We start from the raw sequence: 10149 nt of genomic DNA, 5'->3' as shown, positions 1-10149 counted from the left end.
AGCTGGGGTTGCAACATAGATTTGGCACGGTATATCACCCCCAGTCGCAGGGAAAGGTAGAAAGAATGAATCTAAACCTGAAGAATAAAATTGCTAAGATTTCTGCTCACACGGGGCTAAATTGGGTAGCGGCCCTGCCAATTGCATTGATGATAATAAGATGTTGTGTTAATCAATCCACAGGTTTCACACCATATGAGCTGTTGACAGGACGACAGTTTCCAGGTCCTTGGACAACAGTTCCGGCGGAAGAAAGTGTAAAAAGTAACAGAAAACATATTGAATGTTGGAAAGAATTGAAAGCTCTTGTGTCTAGTTTCACACAACAGGTTGGAGAAGGGGTGAAAGCGGAGGACAGGTCCATCCCCGATGCCAAGGCGGTGTGGCTGAAGGTCATTAAGCGAAAGTGGAGAGACCCGCGGTGGACCGGACCCTTCGAAGTAACTGCCCGAACCACCAGTGCTGTCCGTCTGAAGGGGAAAGGGGAGACCTGGTTCCATTGGTCTCAGTGTGCAGTCGCGGACGAGAGCTTGCTGGAGCTAGCCTCCACCCCATCGACGCAGGGGGGAACATAGAGGCAGAATAATCCTCTCTCCCCCTGTGCCACGGTCCTCCTCAGTAGTCTAACCTGAGTGAGGCGAAGAAAGAAGAGGAGCGTCACACGCCAAGGAGGAATCCATTCCAGGCTCTTAAATAGGCTAGGGCTCTAGTCTAAAGTATTTGATAGTTTAAAGGAATCGTAATAGTTTTGTATGTTACTCGCATATTTTTATACGCATAACTTTATACTCTTCTTTTTGTAACTTTATCTTTTTAGTATAGAGTAAAAGTAAACGAGCCTGGGAACAGTCATCATGAAATTGTGGGAAAATTGGAGAATAACGGGGGTGTTGGGGTTAATAAGTGTTATAACGTGTTTCTTTGTTTTTTGGCAGACAGGTGAATTGCCCAGACACAGAGGTTTATCTGCTCCAGAGCCTGAACCGATCAAATCGTCGAAAAAAGTCAAGCGTGCGGTTGGTTCAGGTGGGGATGATGGGTGTCTCAAAGCCAGTGGCGGAGTCGAGTTTGGGTATGTTAATGGATCCACAACAGCGTTCACATTCGATTTGTGTGAGGTAATTAAATGCTCGGGTGACGGGAATAGCTGGAGAACATATAATGTGTGGGTTTGTTATCATCCAATGATGTGTTACCCTAAGTCGGTGTGGGGCCCATCATGGGATAGTGACATCTACACCTATGTAACGGATCAGTGGTGTTCTTGGCAGGATGTGGTCGCGTGGACAGGGGTAGGATGGCAGCCAACGGTGCCACCGGCCCTTGAAGGAATAGCTATTCAGAGAGATTATTCTGTTACAAATAACCCTATTACTCTTTCCCTAGGACCATGGAGTGAACTCCCTGAACCTGGGTTTGATGGAGGTGCGTTTTATTTAGTAGTAGGGGTAGATAAAGTAGGGACAGATCCATTCGGGTTAATTCGGGTGAATTTATTTAATCCCAGGTCTAAACCGCTGGGAAATGACTCAGCACTGAATCTTACGGTGCAAATGGATCCCGTAGAGACAGTTACTTACAAGGATTCAGAAGAGAAATGGTTTGTTGCCACTGATTATACTAGGTTGAAACCTCAGGAGTTGATAGAGCGTGCCACAGGTTTTGGAGATAGGAATCTTTGGTTAGATTGGGTGGCTCAAAATGCTAAGGAGCAGAAAGTGGTTGATTGTGTTGGTTGTGCTACCGCTCGACCTCATTTGTTTACTGAACCCGCTCCTCTGTATCCAGAGGATGAGTGGGGATATAATTGCATGCTGAGATTAACTAGAGAGGCGGTGGACACAGGTAACTGCACCACTTTGTCAGGTTTATATCCGCCAATTGATAAACGTACACAACCAGGTTCATTCACACCAAAACGAGATAATTATACATGTTTTGAGTTCTCTACAGACAGAGTGAGATTTAGGCTAGGAAGGATTGATCCAAGCTGGTGTCAGAGGACAATCACAGGTAGGACTACCAATGATGTAAGTGACCCAAGCACAATTATAGGCACCTGGGCGAGAGGTGGGCTATATTATTATTGTGGGGAGTATACCCTTTTGGTGCAGGTTCCCTTGGGGAGTGTGGGAACGTGTGCTCTGGTGCGCCTAGCTGCACCTTTGATGCTCATAGGCAGTAGGCTAGAGACAGTTCCACAGCAAGGCGCGGATGTGTCTACAGCCAGACGGAGGAGAGCCACAGGGGGTATCCACAGGTATGATCCAAGACGGGACTCGCCAACCTGGATAGACTCAATAGGAGTTCCCAGAGGAGTTCCAGATGAGTATAAGTTAGTTGATCAGATAGCGGCCGGGTTTGAAAGTGTGTTTTTGTGGGTGACTCCAAATAAAAACGTTGATCGCATTAATTATGTTCATTATAATGTGTTGAGACTCTCTAATCTCACTAGGGACGCGGTGGAAGGTCTTGCAGAACAATTAGGTCCGACGTCGTTAATGGGAATCCAAAATCGAATGGCGCTGGACATGTTATTGGCTGAGAAGGGAGGCGTCTGTGCGATGTTTGGGGATTTATGTTGCACCTTTATTCCCAACAATACAGCTCCGGACGGAACGGTCACGCGGGCGCTGGAGAATTTGAAAGCGTTATCTAGAACCATGCATGAGCAATCAAGCGTGAACTCGAGGCTGGGAGACTGGTTCACATCTGTTTTTGGGCAATATAAGGGATTGTTTATGTCTGCCATGTTTTCTCTTTTAGTTTTTCTAGGTTTATTGCTGATCGGGTGTTGTCTCATTCCTCTGGTGAGGCAGGTGTTGGGTAATCTGGTGAGCAGGGCCATAGCTTCTGGTTCAGCTGGGTCAGCTGGTCCGGAACATATGATGCCGTTGCGAGAAGCCGCTTGGACGGAGGAGTGACACAATATCTCTAAATGTTGGCCTTTTTTCTAAAGGCCAAAGAGGAGGAGTGTGATCAGGAGATATTTTATTTTGTATTCTCATAATCAGTTATCATTGATTAATCATTTACCATTGTTGAATCGGTTGACAGAATAATCTTTTAATTACATCTGTGTTACTCTGAGCAAATATTAATGCACACTGACTGTTTATATAAAGTTGTTGCACTTTAGTGCAGTCACATCGTTCAGACCCACCAGTCCTGTTGGGTCCAGGCCCGCCTGCGTTTAGTTCTGCACGTACGCCGGCCTGTAACCACATGCACGCACTTATGTAACACACACGCACGTTCACCTACACACTTAGTAATAATAGGAGGGTCGTCTGAGGACAGTTTCTCTGATAGATACACTTTCACAAAATCCACAATGTAATACACACTTGTTTTTCTCTTAAGAGTAGCAGTTGATGTCTATATAAGGGAAAACTCTGTGATAGGCGGGGAATTGTTATCATCTGTGATCATTTCCAGTAAAGATCCAACTGTGATGTCATAATGGCAATATAAGGAGTCGGGATGGTTCAGTTGACGAAGGATTGGATTGCAAATTGTCTTTCCCACACTGACTGCACAAAGTGTGTAATAAAGGTCACTATTTTTTGACACCTACTTCGGCCTGGGCTTGCTTTCTTCTCTTCCCTAAATCGAACGAACCATAACACCGGGTTGTTTTGTCAGAAGCCCGGGGTCTTTTGGAGTGTAATTTTTTCATAGTTAGATGCCTGGCTGACAACTTTATAAAACAAAAACTACACACAATATTCGAAGCACATAGTGCACACTGTGGGAATTTACGACTGTGCGTAAATCCCCCCTAATATTGGTATGATCCGAGCTCAGGCACTAAATGACTGAGCGAGGGGGCGGGGCAGCTGGTACCGGCGAGTGCGCTGTTGGAGAAGCGCAGCCAGGCAGACAGAGGAGAACTGGAGGTACCAAAGCAAATCATTGGTACTGTACAAATAATGTAAATACGACGGTTTATCACAAAAGATTGATATCAAACTGATCACTTGGCCCATATTACGTTTCTCTTTCTTAGAGTGAATCAACAAATGGCGAAATGAAAAGCCGAACAACAACAATGCTGTTTCTTTAGAGCAGGGGTGTCAAACTCAAATACGCAGTGGGCCAAAATTCAAAACTGGAACAAAGTCGCGGGCTAACATTAATATTTATTGAGAAACAAATCTTCCTCCAGATATAAGAATGAATCTTTTCTTATGGACTCAAATAAGTTTTGCTGGAAAACCGAATATGGAACAAGCAAAGCTTAATACTAAACAATATATATATGAGCTGTATAATACCAGTAGGCCAGCTCTAATAGTAATTTGGTATGGCTTCGCGGGCCAAATGTAATTAGGCTACGGGCCAAATTTGGCCCGCGGGCCAGAGTTTGTCTTAGCTTACATGTGTGTTTATTTCATATTTCAGTTGTTTCCCTCCACGGCTAAATAAATCGGTTTCAGTAATGCACTGATATACAAGAATGGACATATGGAGCTTCTTTCAAAGAAAAAACTCTGGTAGATGTTATTTTATTTATTATGCTTTGGATGTTGTTCAGTATATTTCTATGCAAAACAAGAGGAACTTCAACACACAGCAGTATATTCACAGTTGAAACCAGATATTTACATACACTTTATGGAAAACACAAGAACATTTTTTTACTGTACAACATCAATTTAGAGTAAACTTGTTTTGTTTTGGATAAATAAATATTGAAATATCTTTTGAATTAGTTAAATGTCAGAATAAAGAGAGACAGAGCTTCTATTTTTTATCACTTTCATCAAATTTAGGAGTACATATACACTAAGTTTATTGTTAATTAATAAGAAACTCCAGACGATTCCATTCTGAGCTGAAGAAGCTTCTGATAGGTTAGTAGAGTCCATGTGAGTAAATTGGTGGCACAGCTGTGGATGCATATAAGGCAAAACACAGAGCCTGTTTCTGTGACATGGGAACATCAAGAGATGTCAACCAAAACACCAGGAAAAGAACTGTGGAGCTCCATGAGTGTGGCTCAGTTTGAATACAATTTGGTGCCATTTACAATTAAGAAATACAGATAGGTTCTCTCTCTTTACTCTTAAATTTAACAAATATGTTTTTTTTATATTTATCAACCTTAAAATAAAAAACAGTGCCGTTTGCAGCAGCATTAAAGTGGCACGGCATTGCAACACAGAATAAGTCAAATGTAGTACAGAAACAGGGTTGGTGTTAGTCGTAGTTTGGCCTGGAAACTTTTGTTAAACAGTAACTAAAGTAACTTAACCTTGTGACTCTTTAGGAACCTGCACAATATTTTCACAATAAAACTGAAGACTCTCTTCTACCTGGGATGTTGGGTCATGAGTTGAGCTTTTTAACCTGCTGCTTTGGTCTTGCACCATGTACTGTATCAGTAACTTTCATCCACTGTTTGCTCTTCCTGTCACATGACGTCCTTCAGCCACACTTGGTGGAGTCATTTGTTTACATTTGGGTCACATGACACCAGCAGCTAATATCTCCCCACACACAGCCTGACTGTAGCGCACAGTTTTTTACCTGAAGGGCTGAAACAGGTTCTTGCATATGTTGCAGAGCACTGTGATTGTTGGAGGTTCCTGAAGTTGCTCCACTGCAGACTGACACATGTGGCTCTCACTCCCAGACATGCCCAGGCTTGTCTCTTAATTGCATGCACTAGGGATCATAACCACCTGGTGTTGCTATAGCAATGATATCTCAGTACGACAGTTTTGTATCACGTAAGAATTTGTACCGGTATGATTGCAGACAATATGATTAGGGGTGGGTTTTTATAATCGATTCATCAATTAAAATCGATTCTGGCTTGGATAATGTAAAATCGATTCATTAAAATCCTGAATCGATTTTTTTATATAAATTTTGCCCGAAATGCCAGAATCTCTGGTGAAAGATCACAAAATTTCAAGAACCACCAAACAGGTAAGACAGTAATTGAGAGCAGGAACACGGATTCTGCACATAGACTTAAACACACAGCGTGACCCGCGGATCAGAATCAGTTACATGTCGCCTTTCTCACAGTCGGGGCTGAAAGCCGACAGCTGGCTGATTCTGATCTGTCGGCAGGTCCACGCTTTGTGTTCACGCCCTTTATGCGCTGATTCTAAAGCTGTTAGTTTGATGTCTCTCCAAACAATATTGACCGAACCAGCAGCAAAAGAAATGGTAAAATGGTAAATGGCCTGTATTTATATAGCGCTTTACTAGTCCCTAGGGACCCCAAAGCGCTTTACATATCCAGTCATCCACCCATTCGCACACACATTCACACACTGGTGATGGCAAGCTACATTGTAGCCACAGCCACCCTGGGGCGCACTGACAGAGGCGAGGCTGCCGGACACTGGGCCCTCTGACCACCACCAGTAGGGAACGGGTGAAGTGTCTTGCCCAAGGACACAACGACCGAGACTGTCCAAGCCGGGGCTCGAACCGGCAACCTTCCGATTACAAGGCGAACTCCCAACTCTTGAGCCACGATCGCCCCAAAAGATCCAGAAGATCCAAACGCTTCACATAAACATCGTCATGAATTCACTCTGACCTTTACTGTTTTGCTTCCATCGCGATGCGCAGCTCTCTCTCTCTCTCTCTCTCTGTACTTCAAGAACAGTTTCCCTTTCTGCATTATTCGCTTGCTTGTTACGCACCAGTCTACTGTTGTTTACAGCGCTGTCGGCCGCTGTTTTTTTCCCTTTTACATTCTTCCGAAAAGAAAACCTCATTTCTGCTGTTCAATACTGAACAAATTAAAACTTTTTAAAATTATTCAAAATGCAAAACGCTTAACCGTGTCTCTAATAAAACCGCTGTAACTTCAGATTACAATCATGTGTTGATTAATGGTTTTCTTTCATTTTTGATGTACTGCAGAATATTTTTATAAAATCCCAGGCCAGGAAAATCACCTTCATGTTTTTCTGTGTTTTATCTTCAGCTGCTTTGACACAAAGGCATCTGCTGTGACGCTCACACCTGTGATAAAGTCTTGCGTGTGTCAGCTTCCTTTTTATTGATACAAAAATATGTAAATGTACTGATCTGAATTATAATATTTCTGACTGTCAAAATTTCCCAGATTTAAATCGAATCGAATTAAATCGAATCGTGGATCGAATCGATTCGGGACCTTGTGAATCGGAATTGAATCGATTCTAGAAATCAGTGACGATACCCAGCTCTAAATATGATATACACAGCTAGTTAATGCTTCCATTTTACAATAATAAAGCTTATGGTTCATATTAGAATATGTAGGAGGGATCACCCTCCTCAGCCTTCCCGGGAAAGTCTGTGCCAGCGGGCTGGAAATGAGAGTTCATCCACTGCAGGAGCACGATGTAGAGTGGCTACATAAGATGCAGGTTCAGGCATACCAGGCAAATTCAAGGTCTGGCTATACCAGCATGGTATAGTACCAAGACTCATTGGCAAGTCCTGCATGGGGCGTTAGGGACTCGGGTCCACCCACTTCCAACAATGGGCAATAGCTGAGCCCTGGCTGAGGAGAGGCATGGTCCGAGCCGAGGTCCGGCAGCTAGAGGAGGAAAGCACGGAACTGGGTTTATAAGGAATCTGGACATAGTGGGACCTGTCAAAGCAGACGATTAATTGGCTTTAACTTTGGAGCCTTTCCACATCTTAATAGACTACTTGCACTAGGGCATGTGACGTATTTCCGTTTCCAAATAGTACCGCTTGTGCGTTTCCGGTACGTTTGCTTATCTATCGGTAGCTATGCTAATGTCGCTTCAGAATGAGTATAAAAAGGAAAGTATTTAAAACAGAACATTTTCAAAAACAGGAGAAGAAATACTCCGAGCATTGCTGTGTCCCACTTTGTTCAGCTTCAGCCAAATTTAACGGCATACTAAGTTTTCATGCCTTTCCGACCCATTCCGACTTGAGAAGACAATGGCTGGTAAATATACGCCGGGATCATTTCACGATTACCTCTCACACCAGGGTCTGCTGCAGACACTTTGCCAGTGATCAACTCATAGAGCCAACAACCCTCGATGGTCGAAGGCGGCTTATTAAAGGTGCTGTACCAACACTTTTTGAGTGGAATGGCTATAAAGTTGAACCACCGCGGCGTAGTGTTTGGGAGAGAACGGAGCGACGCCCTGAACTAGTTCCTCCTGACGATCAAGAAGAGCACAGTCTTACAAGAGATCATGACTACTGCTCAGTCCCTGAGCCATCTGCATTGGACATATCTGCATCAGCTGCAGAAGACCTGTCCAAAGACGTGGAGACTCTGAGGAAGGAAATACAGGAGTTACGTGTCCAGCGAGAATTTGGGTTACAGCGTTTTGCTGGCTCCGACACTGACATCCGATTCTACACCAGGTACATCTAAGTTCTATTCAAGCTAACTGTTTAAAATATACCAAGGTCACCATCAGTTAAATTTCGAAAGTTTTTCCAGTCTTAATGAAAACAAAATAGATATTTACTTTTTCTCTGCTGATTGTATGTTTTATGTAGATGCTTTAGTATTTAAACGATATCCTAATGCTACAGGTAAAATACAACACCAAATACTCTTAATCAGACTATTTTATACAGCATACCATTAGCATATTTGTCACAGTTCACATTATTTTTATGTCAGTGTGTAATGTTAATTAATGATTGACATGATGTATGTCTCTCTCGTGAATAGATTTCCAAGCTATGCTCATTTGATGGCATTTTGGTTTTTGATTGAGCCTTGCAGCTATAAAATGATCCGGGTTTCAAGAGCCAAGTCAGCTGCCAATCGGAACGAAGAAGTGTTGACACCTGCACGCACATCAACAGTAGGTTATGGGTTTGTTGGTAGTTAGAACTAGAGGTGTAATGTTATTGTATTTATGTACAATAACATTACTTTATGTACAGTAGCATACATACACAGGTGTATGTATGCTAGACTCAGTATCCTTTACATACATACACCTGTGCACTACAGCACCTCATTGTTTACCCCATGGTACAGTATGGTATCCCTAACCATTACAAAACATTTAGCCAAGAAAATAATAATTTTACTAGTTCATAGCTTAAGGAGTAACATTTTCCCTTTTGTTTTCACCTTCCAGAGGCAGCTGCTACAGCCAATTGATGAGTTTTTTCTTTTCCTGGTTTTCCTGTCAGTTGGTTTGAAGGAGAGGGACCTGGCACACCGATTTAACATACACCAGTCCACAGTGAGCCGCATTATTGCAACATGGACAAATTTTCTTGCCACTGCACTGGGGTCTCAGTGCATCTGGCTTACACGTGAAGAAGTGCAAGCTTACCTCCCTGAGGAATTCAAAGATTTCTCAGACACCCAGATGATCCTTGACTGTACAGAGCTGAGGTGTCAGACACCATCCTCACCACTTCTCCAAAGTGAAATGTACTCTTCGTACAAATCCCACTGTACGATGAAAGCCCTGGTTGGCATAGCTCCACATGGTCCAGTGACATTCATCTCTAATCTGTATGCTGGTTCGGTTAGTGACAAGGAACTATTCAAACAATCAGGCATTGCTGAGAAGTTGACTGAAGACATGGCAGTGATGGTAGATAAGGGCTTCCTAATCACTGATTGTTGTAAATGCAAAGTGTACTGCCCACCTTTTCTATCTAAGCAGAAGCAGATGCCAGCATACCAGGTTAAGGAGACGCAGGCCATAGCCAGACTCAGGGTACATGTGGAGCGAGTCATTAGGAGGATCAAACAGAACAAACTTTTTGATAGCATCATTACCATGTCACATGTTTATAATATCAACCAACTGTTTGCAGTGGCATGTATGCTGTCAAATTACCAGAACACAGCATTAGTTAAAAAATGGGTTAAGTGAGACAAGATGGATTTTTCCCAAGACACCAGTGCCAGTACAAGTAACTTATGGAAAATGACCTGCAGCTGAGGCCACTACAGTTGCATTTCTTCCTTCTCAGCTGACAATACTTGATTACAGAACTGGTACTTGAGTGCCGATAGTTGAGTTTCAGTTATTGATAATTCAAATTCATTGCAAATGTTTAATGTTAATAATACTGTTTAATTATACTACTATTATTACTATTCAGATTCAACAAAACTATTTATCAAAATTATAAAGTAAATCACTAAATCGTTTTAAAACCATA

The 10149-nt window shown here is 42.7% G+C and overlaps 2 protein-coding genes across 2 annotated transcripts; both read left to right on the top strand.

The window, feature by feature from the left end:
- Positions 1-7667: 7667 nt before the first annotated feature.
- Positions 7668-8380, top strand: LOC146577539 (uncharacterized). Its single transcript, XM_085267671.1, has one exon. It carries the CDS (start codon positions 7775-7777, stop codon positions 8378-8380), a length of 606 nt encoding a protein of 201 aa, XP_085123797.1. The 5' UTR covers positions 7668-7774.
- A 367-nt stretch (positions 8381-8747) lies between these two features.
- LOC146577538 (uncharacterized) lies at positions 8748-10088 on the top strand. The gene is made up of 2 exons (XM_085268423.1): positions 8748-8822; positions 9105-10088. Exons 1-2 carry the CDS (start codon positions 8748-8750, stop codon positions 9855-9857), a joined length of 828 nt encoding a protein of 275 aa, XP_085124549.1. The 3' UTR covers positions 9858-10088.
- Positions 10089-10149: the final 61 nt, after the last annotated feature.

The sequence above is a fragment of the Mchenga conophoros genome, linkage group LG3 (genome assembly GCF_057382185.1).
Source record: "Mchenga conophoros isolate Kocher_MC1m ecotype Shallow Benthic linkage group LG3, M_conophoros_male_GT1.1, whole genome shotgun sequence".
Lineage (NCBI taxonomy): Eukaryota > Metazoa > Chordata > Actinopteri > Cichliformes > Cichlidae > Mchenga > Mchenga conophoros.
This window is presented reverse-complemented; position numbering and strand designations above follow the sequence as displayed.

Excerpts from the sequence above, each read along its gene's own strand:
- LOC146577538 (XM_085268423.1), top strand. The coding sequence starts at position 8,748 with ATGATCCGGGTTTCAAGAGCCAAGTCAGCTGCCAATCGGAACGAAGAA. Across the intron at positions 8,823-9,104 it reads CACCTGCACGCACATCAACA|AGGCAGCTGCTACAGCCAAT; the intron begins GTAGGTTATGGG and ends TTCACCTTCCAG.
- LOC146577539 (XM_085267671.1), top strand. The coding sequence starts at position 7,775 with ATGAGTATAAAAAGGAAAGTATTTAAAACAGAACATTTTCAAAAACAG.